At 41.8% G+C, this 22,436-nt stretch overlaps 1 protein-coding gene across 3 annotated transcripts in view; it reads right to left on the bottom strand.

The window, feature by feature from the left end:
• Positions 1–22,436, bottom strand: part of SLC39A10 (solute carrier family 39 member 10) — a 51,655-nt gene that overhangs the window by 9,204 nt on the left and 20,015 nt on the right. For all 3 annotated transcript variants that reach the window (XM_045031799.1, XM_045031798.1, XM_045031800.1), the window contains exons 2-8: positions 19,938–21,008; positions 16,627–16,834; positions 11,711–11,880; positions 10,357–10,575; positions 6,996–7,119; positions 5,224–5,592; positions 3,691–3,771 (exon numbers count right to left, since the gene is read on the bottom strand). In XM_045031799.1, the coding sequence (XP_044887734.1) occupies positions 3,691–3,771; positions 5,224–5,592; positions 6,996–7,119; positions 10,357–10,575; positions 11,711–11,880; positions 16,627–16,834; positions 19,938–20,999 (2,233 nt within the window). In that variant the 5' untranslated portion in view covers positions 21,000–21,008. The remainder of the gene's footprint in view (positions 1–3,690; positions 3,772–5,223; positions 5,593–6,995; positions 7,120–10,356; positions 10,576–11,710; positions 11,881–16,626; positions 16,835–19,937; positions 21,009–22,436) is intronic.

The raw sequence follows: 22,436 nt of genomic DNA, 5'->3' as shown, positions 1-22,436 counted from the left end.
AAAGTATTTCTTTTCGGCTCGTTTTGAGGTCGGAGGGATAGAGGACGGAGTCTGCCAGAGGGCCTCAGCAATTTTAAGGACACCACCATGAAAGTTAGTGTGACATCGTAAAAGCTTTGAACACAGGTGTGTGGAACCCTTAAGGTATAGCTATAAGTCTTCAGCATTTTAGTCTGTAGAAAATGGATCTTCAGCTAAGAGAACGGTTCTCACCTAGATTTTACTTAGAGCATCCAAAATTCCAACTTGCATTTGCCCCCTCTAAATTAGGTCTCATTTCTTCCAAAAGGCCTTAAAAAATCTAATCACCACCAACTTATCATCTGACTGCAATGGGAAATTGAATAACTGAATGCTGATGTGACCCAACCAAAGAGTGACAGATGCTATACAAGTTTGCCTATATAGCTCTTCCAGAACTCCACCATACTATGCCTCCCCTGAGCATAACAAATGCAGAGCTGAAATGTGGGTAACTGTTATTTTAATGTTCCTTTCCATGTGTGACTCATCTTGCATTTCAAGATTTGAACTCTTGCCAGAAGTGTGGCATATACTAAGCCACTTAGCTCCCTCTCCAATTACTTTAAAAGCTAAAAATCTTTATTTTCTCTGTTTCGTGTTTGCTTTTATAAGCTTACTTTCCTTCTTCAGGATGCTGAACACATGATGATGCTAAAAATTCTCATCTACTCAGCATATCAGTCATGCTGACTTTTATACTTTGTTATTAAAATTACTTTATCTCCCAAATGCATCTTGAAGTAACAAACTGTGATAGGATTATGTTAAGGTGAATGTTTTGTTTACAGAAAATGAAAACAGGGAAATATACAGTGTATGTATTTCCTTGATTTAAAAGAAGATTTTATCTTGCATAACACTAAAGTTTGTACAGGGAGCCTGGTAGAGAGAGCACTGAACTTGGACTCAGGAGATCTAGGTTTTCTTCCCAACTGTGGCACTGGTCTGCTGGGCGACCTAGGGAAAGTCACTTTCCCTTCCTGTGTTTCAGTTTCACCATATGTAAAACAGGGAAAAAACTGACCTCTTTTGTAAAGCTTTGAGATCTGCTGATGAAAAGCACTATATAACAGCTAGGTATTATTATGATTCTTCATATTGCTCAAACAATCTTTTGGCTTTAGAGAAATAGGAGACTGATAGAATCATTATCGTCGGCAACCTTTTATTCACTCTGATTTAAGGTTTCGCATGCCAGTAATACATTTAACGTTTTTAGAAGGTGTCTTTCTATAAGTCTATAACTAAACTATTGTTGTATGTTAAGTAAATAAGGAATTGATGCGAATGAGCACTTGAAGAAGAATGGGAAATTTCACTTCAACCAATGCTCATAGATCACATTAAGCCTGTCTGTAGTGTAGACCTGGCCTTAATGTATTCAAGTAATGGCCATAAATAACATGCATGTCTAGAAAGTAATTAAAATGGCAAAATGAAGTCACTAAGAAGAAAAATATTTAAACTAACTAATATTTAAATAATTAACTAACTGCATACCTGGAATGGTTCAGTATTATTCTTTAAAAGTAGGTCAAAGGTATTTGCTAATTTTTAACTCACCTTTTTAAGTGTGTATATAGAAGTCTCCTCTCTCATCCAGTGAGAACCACTAGAAGCAACATATCCTGACTGCAACTCTCTCAGCTTGCCTGAAACCAATTGTTAGTGATCCTTTAAAACTCAGTATAGGTCTTTTGCCCTCCACTTCCGTCAGAGCTGGGGCTCTAAGAGGCGGCTCCCTACAGTGATAGATCAGCCAACCATTACCTTGCACCTATACAAAACTTCTCCAGCCTCCTGGACAGGAAGCGGAACACTTGTCATCTTCGAAGTCTGTCGCTGAATTTGGCGAACAGACAAAACTAAGTAAATGCTCAAAAATGACTGTCAACTGTTTACACCTAGGCTGAGTTTGGCCAGACCATCGAAATGATTCAGTGCCATTCAGTGAACCCCAGCAAAATACAGGACTCAGTCAAATCCAAGCCAAACATGGAAATGTGTTATAAAATTATCATCTCCTCTTGTTCTCCACTAATGTTGCTCCGGGACCCTCCAGTGCAGAATACTAACTCAGTAGTTCCCTCCCTCTCTTTCCGATGAAATGCAAAACCATGTGGAGTAAAATCTCACAGTTGCGTCTCTCAAGATGGAGGTGTTAAATTAATTCCATTATCCTGAACAAATTCTAACTCCAATAACATACATTCCAGCTCCTTAAATTCTCCAGCAGTTTCACTTTTTGTCCTAAACTGTTGTGTGTAGCATTGTTGTCCAGTACTAAAAACTTCTGCAATACCCCATCTGAAATCTCTTATCTGTCTCAGAGAAATGGTGGCAGGCTAAATCTGTATTTTACTTCTATAGTGCTTTTCATCCAAGGATCTCTAAAAGCTTTACAAGTATTTTGTGGCTTTACTCCTCTCTTGGAGGGGCACAACCTGGCCCCAGCTAGGTCCTCTCTGGGTAATAACAGACATTAGCTGGACGAGTCATTCATGATATGCTTGTTTGAAACACTAGAAGTGACCTCTACTACTAAAGTATGGTGTATTGGAGACAGCAAGAACAAACAGAGAGCAAAGACAAAAGCATCATTTTGAAGAGAGAAAACCTGCCAACATTCTTTTAATTCCAGTATGATCATTTTATCCTTTCACCCAGTCTTAAAAATCTCTAGAATTGAAACCATGGCCTCAGAAAATAGTGCCTCAAAAGATCTTCCAGTTACAAATCTTCTAGGGGGTGGAGAAGATTGCAAACGGCAGAGCTGTAATTCAGCAATGGAAAATAGTCAAGGAGAAGTGTGATTGTAACATTGCCGACTGAACTGTGAAAAAACATCTGCAAAACAGCAATGCTAATGCTAGCCTTAAAGAATAATTGCTTTAAAAATTCTGTCTTAGTGCCAATGGATTTCAGATACATATAGCTACCTGGAAGCCCTAATTTGCAAGGAAGCAAAATATTCTCCCATGTACTCAGTCTACTATGAATTGTATAGACCCTGATAATCCATACCCACCCCCCACCAGGGCTGCCAAAACAGCAGTTCAGCAGCAAGATAGCTGCATCTTAAAAAGTCATGTTCATAAAATTTTCCTTTTTGCCTATGCAATTTTTTTCTCTAATATCATATATGCAATGTGATGCAGCACACCTCTTCTATTTGCAGGACCCCATATCAAACAGGGTTGACTGGTAGTGGACACAGTATTCCTCCTTATGAGCTCTTAGCTGAATGAAATTCACAGATTCCTATCCCTGACAGAATAATAAGTTCACAAGTGTGTGACCAACCAACAATGTACTCAAATATATTCAGTAAGAACGTTGTAATAACATGCATTCTGAAAGTTTCATATGCAGAATGGATGGTATACTGATGACACTAGATTCCTAGTAAAATACAGACTAATGTTCTGATTATACACATTGAATAAATGGTATAGTAAATTGTACAATCATGTTCTGTATGTGAGTCATGTTCTGTATGTGAGATTCTACTGGTGTAAATGGTCATGCTAATGGTTTTCACATTGCATTTTGTTTACCTTCATTACTACTGTGATGACCCATGGATATATTTTTCATATAGCAGCTTTTCATTCAATGTCAAACAGACCAAAAACAACCACATTTGAAGTTTACAGAATTAATTACCTAATTCATGGGGAAGCTCATGACAAAACACTGCTACAGATGTACTAATTCCTCCTGTCAATCCGGCACTAAAAGCTGCTCCTGGAAAAATAAGACGCAAATAATGGTATTTTAATTTTATTGGCTATGCTAAACAACAATCAATAGATAGGTAATGTACAGAGTTCCCTTTGCAGAGATTCCAGTATTTTTCAGCATACATGTGAAATATTCAGAACAGTGGACTTTCTACTTCCAAAGACACTTGTAAGATCTGGGTGAATCTGGACGGATGATGCTATAACAGAACCCAAAATGCCACAAAAGCTGCTTACTTCTGTTCCAATTTCTCTCTCTAGAGGACTGTCTATGCTACAAAATTAGGTTGTCTTAAATTAGGTCGACTTACAGCCACCACAGCAATTAAATCAACTATTGGCATCCACACTGCCTTCCTTCTGCTGGCGGTGGTGCGCATTCTCACCGGAAGCGCTTACACCGACTAAAGTGGAGAACTGTGGGGCACTGAGAGCCAGAGTGTGGCACATCTCGGTGCCACAGCTAGAGCCCCACCCCCGGGCTGACCGAGATGTGAGCCCAGCATGGGGCTTAATTTCACAGCAGGGACCCTACCAGGAATGAAATTGACAATTTCTTGTCAGTTTTACAGCAGCGATTATTTCATATTTCCTCTCCAGCTCTGGCTGTCAGTGTGGCGCTAGGCTCACAGCTGGCGCCCTAGGCCCCAGGGCTGATAGCAGGAGCCAGAGACAAAATGTGAAACAATAGCAGTTGTGAAGCTGACAAGAATGTCAATTTCACTGCTGGTAGGCTCCCTGCTGTGAAACTGAGCCCTGTGTGGGGCTCACAACTCAGGCTGTCAGCTCCAGGGCAGGGGGGGATTCCAGCTGTGAGCCCCGCACCTGGCTGACAGCTTGGGCTGTCCGTGCTGGGGCTCAGGGATGTCCAGCTGTGAGCCCGGCACCCAGCTGACAGCTCAGGCTGTCAGCTTCAGGGCGGGGGTGGGGGCACACAGACCCAGCTATCAGGCCACCGAGTTGCCCTAACTACATCGACCTAAGCGCTATGCCTCTCGCAGAGGTGGAGTTATTAAGCCAATGTAATGGGCAACTTACATCGTTGGGAGTACCACTGTAGTGTTGAAACTGACAAGAATCCTCTATGTTTTTTTCAATTTGGGGTATACATTTAATTTGAACCTTTATTATGATGTTTTTAAAAGTTTCCATGCAGCTTGCAGGCATTTCACTTTTATGACTGTACCTTTTAATTGCCATTTAGCTAGCTTCCTCATTGTTGTGTAGTTTCCCTTTCTGAAATTAGCATAGACAAGGCTTGCACCATAGCTGCTGGCATTTTTAAACACCAAGGTTCTTAAACCTGCTCTGAGCAAGATTAAACAAAATGCTAGTGGCCACCTGGAGCCTAGTCTGTACTATCACCCATAGAACTTTACCAATGGGAAATTTTACCAAAATTACCTATGGTAGGTACAGCCATAGAGAATATGCTCAACACTTTGTATTTACTTACCTATTGCTAAACCATCGCTAAAATTGTGGATGCCATCTCCCATAATTACCATCCACGCTATATTAGCAATTCCAGTATCTTTCAGGTCCTTTCCAGAATGGCAGTGACCATGGGAATGATGGGAATGTTTGTGATGCCAGTGATGGTTGTGTTTCCTAGCTATTTTATCCTCTCTATGGTTGTCATCATATTCTGTATCATGAAGATCATGGTCATGAACAGAGTGAGAGACGTCATTGTGAGAATGATGCATGTGGTTTCCATCTTCTACAGACAGAAAGTTTTTTGGAGGGGATTCCAACTGGCCATCTAGATCAGTTAGTTCAGTTTCATTAAGTCGATCTTCAGATACAACTGAGTCATCGGCACCTGTATTAAAGCCAGAGAAAGAGACACGGTGCATTAATTCTTAAGTAAGAAACCATCAGCAAGCATGCCATTGCATATCAATGTTTTCAGATATTCAACTGCTTTGCTAAAACAAAAGAAAACATAGAAGCCTATTAAACATTCCAACACTTCCCAAGCTAAAGATCATTGTTTCCGCATGCAGCTGGAGTAACAAAGAATTCTCTTTTGTTGCTCTGTTTACTGTGGAATGTTTGCAGGTCATGCAGAAATCTCAATGCAATGCAACTGTTATGCACAATAAGTCATCTGCAGTACACAGAACCACTTTCAGCCTGACCTAGCTTGTACCTGATAATTTGCTACTGACATATTTAGAGAAAGCTCATGTTTTAGCAGAGTTAAAAGCAGAAAAAAAAATATGTCAAGAATACAATAATAAAATCTCTTACAGGCCAAAGACTGAGGACAAAGTGCATTGAAAACTGTACATGGTTATTTCTGTAGGCATGCGCACACACAGGTAATCTGACCAGCACTGGAGTGCAGCAACCTCTGTGTCTGAACATGGCAGCTCTTTAAAGTTATTTGTACTGCACCCTTTTTATATGTGCTCGTTTCACAATGTAGTAGATCAGTGTGATTAGTTTTACAGGAGTGCCAGAACTAATTTTACTCGGAAGCCACAATGACAACAAAGAACAAGGAAAAAGGTGAATCAAATGCTGGAAAGTATTTAGCATGTTCCAGTACAATAAGTTTGCTGGTGTCAGCTCAGGTCGAAGTGATAAAATGATCTAGCTGAGAGAGAGGAACGATAAATATAATAAGGATTACTTCACACTGGGCAAGAAGGTAACTTTGATTTTGAAATAATGGGTTATGCAACTCTTAAATGTTCTTTGACATTTTCTTAAATCAGACAGACAAAATTACTGGACAGTTTCTCACATATTATTTTGAGACTATTTCAAGAGAAGGACCTTAATCTAAGTGGGATGATCCTTACAATGACAATGGTATTTCAATTAAAAAAGATGTAGGCTTCTATAGTTAAACACAATAATTGTTTTGTTTTTTTATTATGGGGGTGGTGGGGGAGATTTACTGGATGGTTTCAAACTCATTTGTCTAAATCAGCACTCTGACAATTAAGTGAAAAGAATATTCCCATCTTCTAGTAAAGGAAAGTAAAGCCATTTAACACACCAAGGGCTCTCATAGCAGAGAGTGTTTCAGTGCTTCTATAACTATAGCTGGGGCTTGCAGTCCTATATGAGGACAGTTGATTGGGTAATACTAGTCTTATTAACAAAGATTTACAGAGAGGGAGTGATAATATACAAAACAATAGGTTACATGGCGTGACACTCTTTGCTTTGAGTCTCAAATGTCAAGGACAAATTCTCAACATTAATGTCTACCTGCCAGGGGTTTGAGCTGAAGCCAGTCAGCATCTGGCCTATTATTCAGTTTGTGTTCTGAAAGCTTCCTTCCAATTGGCGATTCTTCAGTCTTCTGTTTTTTCTTGCACCACTTCTGTTTAGACTGAAACACACAACTGTCAGTGTCTAGTTTGTAACAAAACTGAAAGGAAAGGAAGATTCACTGAAGTTTTGTCATACAGATCACTTCAATATTCAGTAAGATTATCTTTTGATGTGAATCTCAGAACTACAGAATTTCAGATAGTCACGAAGATCATCACTGCTACAGATTATGGGGATTTTCTGCTATAGACCACAGACCTACATAATCAAATAACATAATTTCCTAAATTAGAACAATTCATATACAGAATACACCATAAATGCCTGTTGTATTAGCCAAAAGACACTTCCCATACAGAACTGTTACATTTGTTTAATTTGTTCAAGTTTAAAATTTGCATTTAATGAAGAAAATTTGCTCCCTTCCTGTTTGGTGTGCTTTATGACCAAGACTACAGGCTGGGACCACAGGTTTTCCACACCAGTTTGGAGGATTTAATTCATTAATCTTAGTGGAAGATATATGTAAATCCATGCACCCTATATTCATAGCCTACACACAATTGTAATAATCTTTGTACAGAATACACCTTGTGAAGTATCACTTGAAAACTAATAACTTTCTGGTCAATAATATCATATTGAAATGTGTATTGCAACATTATATGTAAAGTTATGAACATAAAATGAAATTACGATGGAAATGGGTTTACCAGACAAGCCTGGGGAGGGGTAAACCTGTTTCTTAAAGACAAAAGACAAGCTGATGCCTCTAGCCAGGTGTCAGAGGCTATGGCTACATTAGCGCTTCAAAGCGCTCCCGCGGCAGCGCTCCCGCGGCAGCGCTTTGAAGCGCTAAGTGTAGTCAAAGCCCCAGCGCTGGGAGAAAGCTCTCCCAGCGCTGTCCGTACTCCAGCTCCCTGTGGGGAATAACGGACAGCGCTGGGAGCCGCGCTCCCAGCGCTGGGGCTTTGACTACACTGGCGCTTTGTAGTGCCGCAATTTGCAGCGCTGCAGAGGGTGTTTTTTCACACCCTGCTGCAGCGCTGCAAATTTGCAAGTGTAGCCATACCCAAAGTTTACTGACAATCACCTATCAAGTGGCCATTCTTTGGCAAGGAAGGGGAGCAAGAACAGATCAATCAGCATTTTGGGGCTTGGCTACACTTACAAGTTGCAGCGCTGGTGGAGGCTTTCCAGCGCTGCAATTACACCCCGTCCACACTTGCAGGGCACAACCAGCGCTGCAACTCCCTGGTTGCAGCGCTGGCTGAAAACCCATCCCAGTTGGGGTATAAGGAGTGCAGCGCTGGTGATCCAGCGCTGCTCAGCAGGTGTGGACACTCACCAGCGCTTTAATTGTCCTCCAGGGAATAAGGAGTTATCCCACAATTCCTGTTCAGCCACTCTGCTCATCAGTTTGCACTCTACTGCTCTTGCCTCAGGTGACCCGCCCTTTAAATGCCCCGGGAATTTAAAAAATCTCCTTCCTGTTTGCTGCAGCCAGGTGTGGAGTGCAATCAGTTAATCTTTACAGGTGACCATGCCTCCACGCGGCAAACGAGCCCCAGCATGGAGCACTGGCGAATTGCAGGACCTCATTAGTGTTTGGGGGGAGGAAGCTGTGCAGTCCCAGCTGCGCTCTTAGAAGACAACATGGAACCTCTTTCACTAGGAGACTCCATATCTCCATCCGCACAGCAGACAGGAACTTGATCTAGGGGTAATGCTCAAGAAAATCCATTTCAAGGGGTTACTGAACTACAAAAGTGAAGGGCAAAAACACCCCAAGTACTCTCTCTTGTTATCTCTCTCTCTTTCACTTCAGATGACAAAGAAACCAGCCCTTCAGACTTTGAGAGTAGATCCTGACTTGAGAATTTGGTAAGCTATGTTGCTGTGAACATGCGGTAAGAATTTTACTGTGAAACAAGTCTAGTTTGTTAAGTTTCAGTTACTAGGAAGCATTTTATCTTTATTTCTCTTGTAACCATTTCTGACTTCAATGCCTTATACCTGTACTCACTTAAAAATCTATATCTTTGCAGTTAAATAAACTTGTTTTATTCTTTAATCAAAACTAATTCAGTGTTGTGTTTAAACTGAATTGTTTGGTAACTCCAATTAAAGCAGCAAAACTTTCCACTGATCCCTTACGGGGCAATGGACCTCTACTATCTGTCCAGGAAAGAACTAGGCAGTGCAGAATACATGTTTTGGGGGAAAATCCAGGACTTGGAGCATGTTGGGATCATCCTGGAGGTAGTGATCAAGGCTGCTGGAAACCAGAGTGTGGCTGGTGTGTAGCTGACAGGCTGCTGGGGTCAGAATTGCTGGACCAGGACTGTAGCTATACACAGACACACCCTTTGTGAGAGGCCCATGTTGGAAGCTACAGCCACAACGAATGGTGAGGAACCCAAGGTTGCAGGGCAGGTGGTGTCACAACCCCTTCAGTATATTCCACTTTCATCCCCTTCTGCCATATTTTCTCAGAAATAAATGCCTTTCATGTGAAAAGTCACTATGAGAGGAAACCATATCCTTTTTTAGATAAAGAGTGTTATAGAAAGAGTGCTAATCAAGTTTTAAATGTAAGGTCTGTAATTCTTGATATTTTCTTATGGAGAGAAATTCCTAATGATTCAGAAGCCTTGTAAATGGATTCATAATTTTGTACACCATCATGTTATGATCAGACAAGTCACTACCAGATTAACTGAATACACTACAAGGAGTACAGCTCCCTCAGCTGAATGTGTCAGTAATATCTCTTCTTAAAATAAGGCAGCCTGTCACTTAAGTCAGCCTATTTACCTAGGTACAGATCTGACCCCTATTACTGTAGTATCTGAGTGTTCCATATACTTCAGCTCACATTTTCGCAAGCAGATCACCCGATTCTGGAACAACATGCTGTGATCCTTATTTGCTTAAGCACTCCTCAGCCATCATCTTGGCTAGCGCTAGTCTATTATGACTGTTATGTGCAGGAGACAATTCAAGATATCCAAATCTTGTGGACGAGAACAGAGTCATTTACAGCTGGAAAAGCAATCCCTTATAGTAAAGGGTCCAGTCAAGTTTTTCACATGCTACCAACTAGAATGAAAATAGGTGAGTAACAGCTAATAGTTTTTACAAAACATTCAAACTGCACCATTCAGAGTGCTTTCCAAGTAGAGTATTTAAGAATGTATCTTTCTAAGAAAATCTCTGTTTTTTTTATAGGATGCAATTTGACCAAGTATTATCTTAAATGACGGTATGGAGAATGACAAAATGTGCCACATACCTTTTGTTTGTTGTAGTGCTTAAACATTCTTATACAGTGTTCAATGATGAACAAAAGATAAATGCCGGCAAGAGCTACGAGCCCTTTCAATACTGCATCATATTTTTCCAGAAAGCTTTCATTTCCTGTTCCATGCCCATGGGAATGTCCATGAGAATGTCTGTGTTCGTGAATATGACCGTGGTCCTCGTGGTGACTGTGGTTATGGCCTCCTTGCGACTATTAGGAAAGAAAAAAAAAAGCACAGTGTGAATTTGCAATTTCAGTAAACTGAAGTGACTTCAGGTCCATATGACGTGCGATGTTGTGCTGCTAAAAAAAAAATACTACCAAAAACCCATTCAAAAAAAAAAAAAAAAGTCTTTTTCCTTCAGAAAAGGTCCATCAAATATAGTAACTGTTTCATTGAAAGACCTGCCTTCAATGGCTACCAATAGAAACATTCCCCCAGAGAGGTTTCAGCAAGGCAGTTAGAAGGACAGACTTCAGCTCCTTTGTACCACTCAGGTGTGAAGCAAACTAACTGTAAATCTGGCCCTGCTCATTAACTAAGCTAAAAATAACCAGTTAACATACAAGAGTCGATTATCCTTACAGTTCCTGCATCGTTAGCAGCAATAACAATCCAACAACTTTAGCTCTAACCCAAAACACACTTCCAAACTCTTATCAACACATACATCCCTAGAACATGTATATCATGGATTATGCAATGTAAACAATACGTGAACTTTATAGTCTAGGGCCAAAGAAGTTCGTAGAATACATTCTCTCTGTTTTCTCCCTCCAAATAAATGTCAATATCCTGCAACTCATTAAAACCCCATCTTCCTTGGATTTATGAGCAATTTCCTGGTAATACTCCTGAGGAGTTAAGTTTTCTACAATATATAAACACAAACAAAATAAGGACGGGGCACAGTTTATAACAAAAAAGATCCAAAACCAGGTTTACATCCTTGTTACTAAAAGCACATACAAAAAATATTCAGTTGGGAACTGGTAGCTTGTGACCCACCCTCATGAGTTTTCAAACCAGAATCCTCCTGAAGTACCTTTCCAAAATTTCTGAAAACAGAAGTTTCAAGAAGAAACAAAAATAGAAGCTCTACAACATTTATCATGGGTACTGAAAAATTCAGCATACTCTTGATACTTCAGTAGTTTTAACACTCCCATGTTTTTTAAAGAAACACACATAGGTCAAATTAACTTAAATAAATGCTGCTTTAAAATTTCCTTTACAGTCCCAATCTACAGCCCAACCAATGAGCATAACAAATAATCAGTGTTGATGTTGATATTGAATAGTCCTCTGGGAATTTTAAAACCTGTGTGTGGGAGTGGTACTTACATGTGGCAACAGATGGAGTAGTGCATCCCCACTCAATGTTCCAACGGCCAGAGCAACCAGGAAGGTTAGAAGGAATTTGAAGCACCCTTGGTTAATGATGGGTATCAAGATCACGCCTAGCAAGGAGAGCAGGCTAATGACAGTGATAGAAATGATACCACAAAGCCAGGCTGTAGGAGGGAAAAAATTAATACAGAATGGTTTATCAACAGAACATGAAGACAACTCCTATAAGTGATGAATGACATTCTATTAACTGATAAGAAAGTGACCTGTCGACCTAAATTGTGCCTTTATAAACATCCAAAATACTTAAAAATGTAAGATGTAAGTCCATACAGAACCATTATAGTTAAGCATCTATCACTATTTCTCATTACAAACTCAAGTTTTCAGGGCTTTTATAATTTGTCTATTAAAACCTTTTAAACAATGTTTTCACTTCTCTGAAGATGTTTTAGGGCCAAATTCTATTCTCACCCCAATCACTGCATATTATATTGGTGCAAGAAATCAGAATTTAGCCCGATTTGTTTAGCAAGCAGCTAATACTTTATGTGGGCTAGAGACTTTTTGCATTTACAAAAGTAGTGAGAATTTGATAATCTATTTGTACTGCAATATTTTAACATGGAAAGAAATAAAATCTTATATTTATTCCCTTTATCTTTAGTTACACAGGTAAACAGTGTTCAAAGGTTTATTTCAACATTAAAACATGCTAGAGGGCATTAAAGAAGCCAATTAGCTAGGAGAGCCACTAGACTTCAGTTATTCTTCCTAATGCAGAGTTGCAAAAGCTTGGTTCTCTAGTCCATTAATTAAACATATAAAAACACAGGGGAGCATAAAGATGTCCATAAAGCATAGTAAGCTAAAAGAAATGAGGTATTTCCTACCTGCCATTAATTTTAACAAGATTTTTATCCAAGATTTGTGTGGAATAGAGAGACTTCTCCTTTGCCAGGGGAGGGTTGTATCTGACACATTATTTTTATATTATTACATTTTCAGCTATGAAAAAGAAACAAGGCCCAGCCTTTGATGGAGAAAATTTAAAAAAGTTAACTCTAATCCCACCCCCAAAATTTAAAGCTGTTTGCCAGCAATAAAGATGCCAAGAAAGCTTCAAGATGTACATAAGACTAAAGTACTAAAAAAATAAAAATAAAAAAGAAAGAAAATGGGGTCATTAAATTGCTGAAATGGAAATTTGCTTTTAAGGGAATTATATCCTTTGACTCCCTAACCCCTCTCCTCATCTATAGGTCAACAAAGGTCTATCCCCCAGAATAACTGATATATTTTTGTTTCAATTTGTTCAAATTGAGAGAAATCCCAGCCTCTCCTGAATTCATCTTTTAACTAAAAGCAGACTACACTTGATTACATTTTAGGGAGGGAATGAAGACGGAAAGACAGGACTAGGAGTATGGGGAGAGAAGGAAATGTTCTGCACAAGACCAGCACTGACAGCAGATGGTGCTGATGCAGTGTCTTCTGCACCAGAGCTAGTGGGGGGAGAGAGATGATGATTCAAATCCATTGAGGTCCTCCTCCCTTAGCCCTTCAGGCCTGGGAAAAGAAAGGGCCCAGACCTCACCCTCTCTTGACTAGCAGCCACAGGAGGAAGGTTTCATCATTCCTTTCACTGCTGATGGATATAGCCCAGAGGTGACGTGTTTGGGGGGAGGAGGGAGGAAGAGGGGTCACATCACACACACACCCCACTGCTTGGTTACATGGTGTGGCCAGGCCCCCTCCTCTGCCGGGAGAGGCAGAGGAACTGCTAGGAGGTCCTCAGAGGGGCCATGGCTTTCCAGGAGGGGAGGAGCTGCCAGGGAGGCATGACTTGAGCTGTTTCAGGCTCATGCCTCCCCCCATCAGCAAGCACAGGTCATCTGTGATCCAGCCCTTCATTAGAGCCATTCTTCTAACATTTACATAATCTTGACTTTTTTACCTTTGCTTTTGTTTTGATAACAAGTGAATAGCTGCTATCCTAGAACAGCTTTTTCTGTATTCCAGAGTGCATGCTCATTCCTTATATTGTGCAAATAAAAATCGTAATTGTAATAGACGTTACACCCTCACCCACTCCCTTACCTCAGTTCAAAGAACATTATTAAGGCTGAAAAGTCAAGCACCCAGCAGTAAGGAAATCCCAGAATTAAGGTTGTCTGTGCAACCTTAATTTGGCTCCCTTGTATGTACACATGATAAGTTTTCAGTGGGTAAACTAGTAGTATTAACTGAAAGACAGGAATTACAAAGTTGCAGCAAGAAGGAAACTGGATCTTCTTTGGAGTTACATAATTAATAAGAGCAAAAGAAAGGGCTGAAAAGCATCATTTTGGTTCTCTCTAGGACATACTCCTAGTGCTAGTCTCACTCTAGCCACACTGAATGAGACAACAGAAGAGAAACAGAAAGCTTCACATCATTATCTAATCAAGCTGCCCTGCCTCAAGCCCAAACGATTTTACAAATAACAAAGGAGTTTGTTTTCAGACAACCCCAAACCAGCAATTCACAGACCATTACATTCAACTGGCAAATGTTTTATTTGTATTCAAAATATCAGATGCTATAAGAAGTGCTAAATGTTTGCAATGAGCTTCACTTATTGTGCAAATTAGGTCACTCAAAACGGTAAAGGTCTTCAAGCTTAGTTATTCATCAGCTCCCTTTCTTATTATTGAAATAGAAAATACTTTCTTTCAAAAAGAAGCGCTCATCTATGGAAGCTTTGTAATTAGCTTGGCTCAAAGCATGTATAAGATGACAGTTTTCCACACTGCTTCAACATTTTAATTGGTAGAAAATGCTTAGCGGCCTTTTCACAAACCCTCTTGATAATTAAGCTAGGGTCAACTCTGACTAAAATGAGCCTACCTCGTGAAACAAAAAATCTGCTACCATACCCACCATATAGCACATTTGGTTTACAGCAATCTTTGAACAAAGTTAATGAGGTAGTAGCTGTGTCACTATGGGAGATTTATATAGAACAAGTTAACCTTTCTTAATGATGCTGCAGTCATTAAAAATAATGACTAGAAGAGCACCCTTCCCAACAATTATTAACATCTATCAGGACATAATTAATACAAGCTTGATTTTTTTTACCATGCTAATAAGCACCTGCAAACAACTAACCAATATTCACTACTAGTAACTGTGACAAAGTGGGAATAATCTGTAACATTTTTATGAATCCTACAAAACCATTAACATTGCCTCTGGAACAGCACTGAAGACAGTAGGTGTGTTGGTGTCTGGATGGAATTAATAGAGTCATTAAAGAACCAATCCAAATCAACAGAGTCCAGCATGACAAACGGAAGCCCCAAGGACTGAACAATGAACACCTAAAAAGAGGAAACTCCAGCAGGTGGGACATGCAAACTGAGCTGGAGAACAAGGCATCAGGTGACTGGGAGAAGGGTAGTCCTTTTGGAGGAACTCAGTGACACAGACCGGAGACGACAAAGGGAGACACAGGGACAGAGCCAGGAATGGAGTCCATTACAGGTTGGCTGGGTCACCACGGCACTGGCTTGGCCTGGCCAGGATGGACTAAAGCTTAACTTTTGCCTCTCTGTGCCAACCTAAGGACTTTCAGATTCTGTGGCCAGGTGACTAATAAAATGGCTACCGTGTTCTGGGCGGCTGACAGTACTTCTAAGTAAAATTAAGCCTCATGCTCAAATGTTAGGATTTAATTCTGACATTTGAGACTTCTATCGCAAGATCATGAGTGAGGACTAATTTTACACAGAAATTGCAACTCTCATGTTCAGTTTGTGAGATCTGGCATATCTGTAGCCCAGACCCTATAACTGACAATATCTTTATTTTCAAAACAAAGGCAATTTCCCCCAATTTTTTTTAGATGATAATTATGCCTACTGGAGACACTACAGTTCCATTAGACTATATGGGTAATGGCCACAGTAAACCCTAATTAAAAAGACAATCCTTGTTAGGACATCAAAACAACGGATTACAACTTTAAAGTATTTAAGTTTAAAAACCATTAGAAAAAGGCTAATTAGCTTAACTTCAAAAAAAGGGGAAGAAAAGCCTATATTGTTTTTTTCTCAAGGTAAAATGAAGAATTTTAAAAAAAATGCCTTTGAGGAATCTCATTGGGGAATTCTCCAACATGTATTACAAAAATAGCAGCCGTGAAATGAAATGAAAAATTTTATTTTGATACTATGAAATGATATTAAATCACAGAAGTGTAAACTGTAACCAGAAACCATCAATTAAATTCTCTTAGCTTGCTACACCAAAATTGTTGATTTTGCAAAATAAGATCAATGCTAGAACTGAAGCAGAAGGAGAGGTTACTTTCCTTGTACAGTACCTGGAGTTCTTTGAGATGTGTCCCCCTATGCGTGCACCACACCAGGGTGTGCATACGCCTGTACGCTACTGATCAGAGATTTTCCCATCAGCAATGTCCACTGCACCGCACATTCGCCCTAGACACCCTCGTGCCCCAATATAAGGGTATATTGGGGGGGGGGACTTTATCATGGCAGCAAGAGAACACAGCTGCACTCCACCACATTTCCTCTCAACTGCTACTTCCCCTAAGTCTGAGAGTGTATTTATCTCAATTTTAATTTACAAAACAAGATCAGTTGTCAAGTTTCAACCATTCTTTTACTGTGAAATCTCCCTTAAGTCATATGAATTAATATTCAAATAAAATGAAACACTAATTAAAAAAAACCAAAACACTGAATTCCCTATGTACAGATTTATCTTTTTTCTGAGTTTGTATAGCACTTAGCACAATGGGGTCCTGGGTCCATGACCAGGGCTTGTAGGCACTACGATAATACAAATCAAATAAATAACAGAGTCATAACATTCTCTAAGAGCAATGGATACTATCTTACCTGATGCACCTATTTTATCCTTATTTGTAGCTGCTTCATTTTTATCTTTCTTCAAGTCTTCAACCAGCAAATTATCATAATGCTCAATACAAAGTCTTCTGTCAATCTGATATAGCAATGCAGGGCACAGGTACGTAAACAAGTCAGGAGATATTGGAGAGTTGGTTCCAAGACCATAGTACCGCAGTAGTTGAGTGACATTTAAACACTGAAAGCAATTTATGCAACAAATTAAACATGTAGTAGTGATTTCACTAAAGAATATGCAGCTGTAGAAAATTGAAGAGTTTGTTTGCTGCTTAGAAATTCATTCTGAAGGTTTGCACAGAAAAGGGAGAAATACTGACCAATAACATGTCACCTTTGAAACACAGATGTATACTAAACAGGGAAAAAAACAACTCCCTGCTGCACGTTAGGTGTTTTCACTTTAAATGTAATCCTAAAATTGATTATGCAGTCCTTATTGAATAATTCTGTTTAGTACTTTAAATCAATAAAAAATGTTTTGAGAGTTAAAGGAGAAAGATTAACATCGAGGATTAATGGGAATGAAGAGATAATGGCCTTTGGAGAGAGGTAAAGAAGCAAAAATGAAAATGGGAAGGAGTATGAAGAGACAACTATACACTATATAGTATAGAACAGGGGTCGGCAACCTTTCAGAAGTGCTGTGCCGAGTCTTCATTTATTCATTCTAATTTAAGGTTTTGCGTGCCGGTAATACTGTTTTTTAGAAGGTCTCTCTCTATAAGGTTATATATTATATAACTAAACTAATGTTGTATTGTAAAATAACCAAGGTTTTCAAAATGTTTAAGAAGCTTCATTTAAAATGAAATTAAAATGTTGATCTTATGCCACCGGCCCGCTCAGCCCGCTGCTGGTCTGGGGTTCTGTTCACCTAGGCCGGCAGTGGGCTGAGCGGGGTCTGCAGCCGGGACCCCAGCTGGCAAGGGTCCAGCAGCCAGAACCCCAGACCGGCAGCGGGCTGTGTGGGGCCGGCAGCTGGGACCCCAGACCGGCAGTGGGCTGAGCAACTCAGCCCACTGCTGCTCAGGGGTTCCATCCGCTGGCTCCTGCCAGCCGGGATCCCGGCTGCCAGATCCGCTCAGCCCGCTGCCAGTCTGGGGTTCTGGCCTACCCACATACAGGGGGTACCTACCTTCTCCCTGGTTCTGGCCCATTCTCTTCCTCTCTCTGCACTGAGCTGAGGATGAGAGTGCACTGAGCACAGGGGTTGGGGGTGAAGGGTCTGGCCAGGAGCTAGAATGAGGAAGGAGGCTCAGGGTTGGGGCAGGAGGTTTGGGTGTGGGGCACTTACCTGGGCAGCTTCCATTTGATGCAAGGGGTGCAGGTGGGAATGTGGGGGGTGGTGGTGCAAGAGCTCCCGTTTGGTGCTCAGGGTGGGGGTGGGGATGTTGGGGGTGCATGGGGTGGCGATGTGTGGGGGGGGTGCAAGAGTCAGGGCAGAGGGCTGAGGGCATGTGAAGGGGGTGCAGGTGTCAGGGCAGAGGGGGGGCTGGATATGTGTGGGGATGCCAGAGTCAGGGCTGGGGTTGTGGGGCAGGGGGTGAAGGAGTCAAGCAGAGGGCTGGGTGTGTATGAGGGAGGTACAGGGCTCAGGGCAGGGGCCTGCGGGGGGGGGTGTGCGGGGCTCAGGGCTGTGTGTGTGTGGGGGTCAGGGTTAAGGGCAGAGTGACTGCCCCCCTCATAACCCCCAACCTCTCCCCGCTCCTTGTCCCCTGACTACCCCCTCCTGGGACCCTTGCCCCTAACTGCCCCCCAGAACCCCACCCCCTATCTAAGCCTCCCTGCTCCTTGTCCCCTGACTGCCCCCCAGGACCCTATCCCCTACTGTCCCCTGACTGCCCCGACCCTTATCCACACCCCCGTTCCCAGACAGACCCCTGGGACTCCCATGCCTATCCAACCGCTCCCTGCCCCCTTACAGGACCCCCAGAATTCCCGACCCATACAACCCACCCTGCTCCCTGCCTGCCGCAAACCCCTCTCCACACCCCTGCCTCCTGACAGGACCCCCAGAACTCCTGACTCATACAACCCCCCCAGTTCCTTGTCCACTGACCACCCACTCCAGAGACCCCCCACCCTAACTGCCCCCCCGGACCCTCCTTGCTCCCTGTCCCCTGACCCCTATCCACTCCCTGCCCCCTGACAGACCCCAGGACTCCCATGCCCCATCCAACCCCCCTGCTCCCTGACTGCCCCCTCCAGAGACCCCCGCCCCTAACCCCCCCCCAGGATCCCACCCCCTATGCAACTCACCCTGCTCCCTGTCCCCTGACTGCCCCCACCCCTTATCCAACCCCCCTGGCCCTGGATCCCTTACCATGAGGCTCCAAGCAGAGCGCGCAGCCCCGCCCTTCAGAGCACTGCGCACGCGACAGCCTGGCTCTGGTTAAACGGGGAGCGTGTCTGCCTCCCTGTGGAGCCAAACACTGCCCCGCGGGAGCGCGCAGCCCCGGCCCCCAGAGCGCTGCGCACACGGCGGCAGGGCTCAAGGGAAGGGGGGGGAAGGCGGGGGAGGGGCCGGCGGCTTGCTCCGCTCGGCCGGGCGCTCCGGCCCGGGAGTGCGGACCCCGCGGCTTGCCTCACCGGGAGAGTGGGGGCATTTGCCCACCCCGTGCGCACGCCTATGCTTCTGCCCCCTGCCCCCGCGGGGGGAGTGGAAGGCAGAGCAGAGCGGGCCGGGCTGGGCAGGATTTTTAATGGCACGCTGGAATCCCGGCAGGCAGCAGTGTGCCATTTAAAATTGGCACGCGTGCCATAGGTTGCCGACCCCTGCTATAGAAGCTAGACTTTATTTAGTGATACATCTACTTCAATTCATCCTCATAGTTTATGACCATAAAGATTGAAATTGGGGACATGTTGAGGAGAGACTGAAAAGCATCTATGTCAAAAAGGTCTTTGAAAATCATTAAAGATGTAAGAGATTTAGGAGGAGATGTAAAATGATATTTATGAAATCTGTATAAGAAAAAATAATTCTAAATATGTGAAATGTAACATACTTAGCATGAAGATTTAGGATATTTGAAGCATCTCATAAATGTGGAGACAGAGGGGATAGAGTAAAGACAAAACGGGGGATGGAAAATCATGCAGTTGAGCTAAAACTGTAGTAGTAAACTTCTTAGTGCTTTTATACTGTTACTTAGATTGTGTATAACAGTCATACCCATTTATTAGTACTAGTTTTGTCTGTACTAATAGTACAGACAACTGACACTTCTTACGGTGTCACAATAATAACTGTGTGCATACCAGTTCTGGTTTATACTCACCTCTTCACGTTGATGTTCATCCTCACTGTGATCCTTGTGACTATGTGTTGAAAAGATGTTTCTTACACTAATCTGTTTATGAGGAGCTTCACGCTTGCTGGTATGGCGATGTCCATCCTCGTTACCAGGAGTAGGATCTTGGTGTCTATGACCGGTGGCCTGGTCATTATGGCGTTTGTGAATGCGTACATGTGAGTGAGATGCATCATGTACATGATCACGTTTATTAACATGATTGTGCTCATGTTGATCACCTGGATCATGGTCTTGAGCAAAATCTTGTGCAGTATCTACTGATGTCTCACTGAATTTCTTTCCCTTTCGCCTGTTCTTATGTGTCTGTAGTTTTCTCTCAGGTTGTTCTTGGGTAGTGTTTGTCTCTGTTGAAGGTTCATGGCTTGGCTCTCCATGTTCACTCTGACTGACTGAATCATTATGAGTATGATGAGTACCATTATGGTCAAGGTGATGATGATGATGCTGATGGTGGTGGCGGTGACGATTGTTGTCACGAACACGCTTAGTGGCAGGTTTCACCGATGACTCTATTGTGTCTTTTTCAGGGTCACATTTATAGTTTCTCTTTGTAGATACACCATTCACAGTTTGGTTTTCTGGACCTGAGTGGCTACGAGAATGAGGATGGTTATGAGAATGAGAATGCTTTCCTTCTTGTACTTCTAAAGCATCCAAGTGGGAAACATGATCATGGCCAATATCCTCATGATTAATCTCCACTACTTTTAACTCTCCAAGACCAAGGCTTGTTAGCAGTTTTTCAAGACCAAAAAATGACAATCTTCCATTTTGACCATAATGGTTAAAAAGTTTTTCAATGTAGTATTTTTGTTCATTTTCAGCTTCCAGCACTGAAAGTTTACTTGGTGAGGATTCTGCTCCTCCATTCTGGAGGCATGGTGCCTCCGAGGTCTGACAGTCATTATGGTTGGGTACATGGCTCTCTTTAGGGCCATGGCCATCTTCATGGCAATGGTTGCATTGATGAAAGATAAATGTCAGCAAACAAATGAAACAAAATTTTGAGTGCATGTGTACCTTCATCTCTGTTTCCTATGAAAAACACAAAAGAAAACACTTAAAATGAAAAAAAAGCAATTTAAATATTTCCAATGCAACCATCTCTGTACCTGTATGTAAACCTTATCTTTGATAAAAAAAGCTTTAAATCAATAAAATTATGAACTAAAAACAAACAAAACACCCACAAACACCCATACCCTCTAGTATTTTCTATGAAAGCCTCTGCCCATGTATTTATATTTGTGGAGCCTACTTTGTTATAGGCTATTTGAAAACTAATATATAGCAGAAATTCAAAGTCTTTATACCGTCCATACAGTGATGAGGTTTCAAGAAAAATATCTGCATTTAAATAATGAAAAATGACAAAAACAGTAATTATATTGCACATATTTATGAATGCACCTCTATACTATAGCACCTTCCATCACAGGATATGTTTCACTGTCATTTATGAGGATACATGGGGCACCCACCAGCACAGATACAAAGTTGTATGCAACCACAGTGATCATTTTAGTTGATAGTGCCCACAGAATAATTTAGCCAGGAGGTCCTGGTAAACCTTGGTCATGAGCCTTATAGCACTGACACAGAAGTCCCAGTTCTGTTCTGCCTTGTTCTAAGAAAGGAAAAGTACTGCTGAAAGCTTCCATGCCCATAGGAGGAGTGTGGCGAATAGGAGTCCTGACAGTTGAGTTTTCCATCATCTAGTTGCAGAACATAAAGACATGCCCTGCCAGAGCACAATGCAGCAAACACTGAAGATATTCTTCTGGTGGCCTCCTGCAGAGCATACATGTGCACAGAAATCCCCAAAAAAGCTCATTCCTACCCCACTCCCAGCCCCACAGATATGAAAGGTCAAGATTCAACCTCATGAGAGCTCCCAGTGGCTCCAGCTTTAGAAGCAAAAATTTTGACATAATGCCAGTCTACCTACAAACATAGGGTTTGAAGGAAATGTGTGAGGAAGATGCTTCTGCATTAGAATGGGATTCCAGATTTTGGTTCTAATAAAATGTTGTTAAGAACTTCATAATAAATTGTAGTTGGATTTTTATAAAACAACTGTTCCATCACCTGTCTAGAATGATAATATGTTCTGTCATTTAATCAAATACCCATCAATTTTTAAGTCATTTGGTCAAATGCCCAGAACCACCTCCAGCAACCCTTAGAGAGGAACAATCTGTCTTCTGACCCCATCCCTGCACTGGGACGAATCTGACCCACAGAGATCAGATCTGTCAATAAGATGGGTAATTTTCACATAGCCAAATTTCTGACTCATAGAATCATTTAAAAGCGTCATTAATGCCCTATATATACACACTCATCTATTAAAGTTTTTGTATTGATGTCCACAATAATGATGTCCAAGCACTTTCTCAGGTTAACATACTGGCAAAAGGGATGCCTCTGGCAGGCTTCTTTGGCTCTTCTGCCCTCTCCGTT

Source organism: Mauremys mutica, chromosome 10 (assembly GCF_020497125.1).
Source record: "Mauremys mutica isolate MM-2020 ecotype Southern chromosome 10, ASM2049712v1, whole genome shotgun sequence".
Taxonomy (NCBI): Eukaryota; Metazoa; Chordata; order Testudines; family Geoemydidae; genus Mauremys; species Mauremys mutica.
The sequence above is the reverse complement of the archived record's forward strand: the minus strand, read 5'-3'. Positions and strand labels throughout refer to the sequence as shown.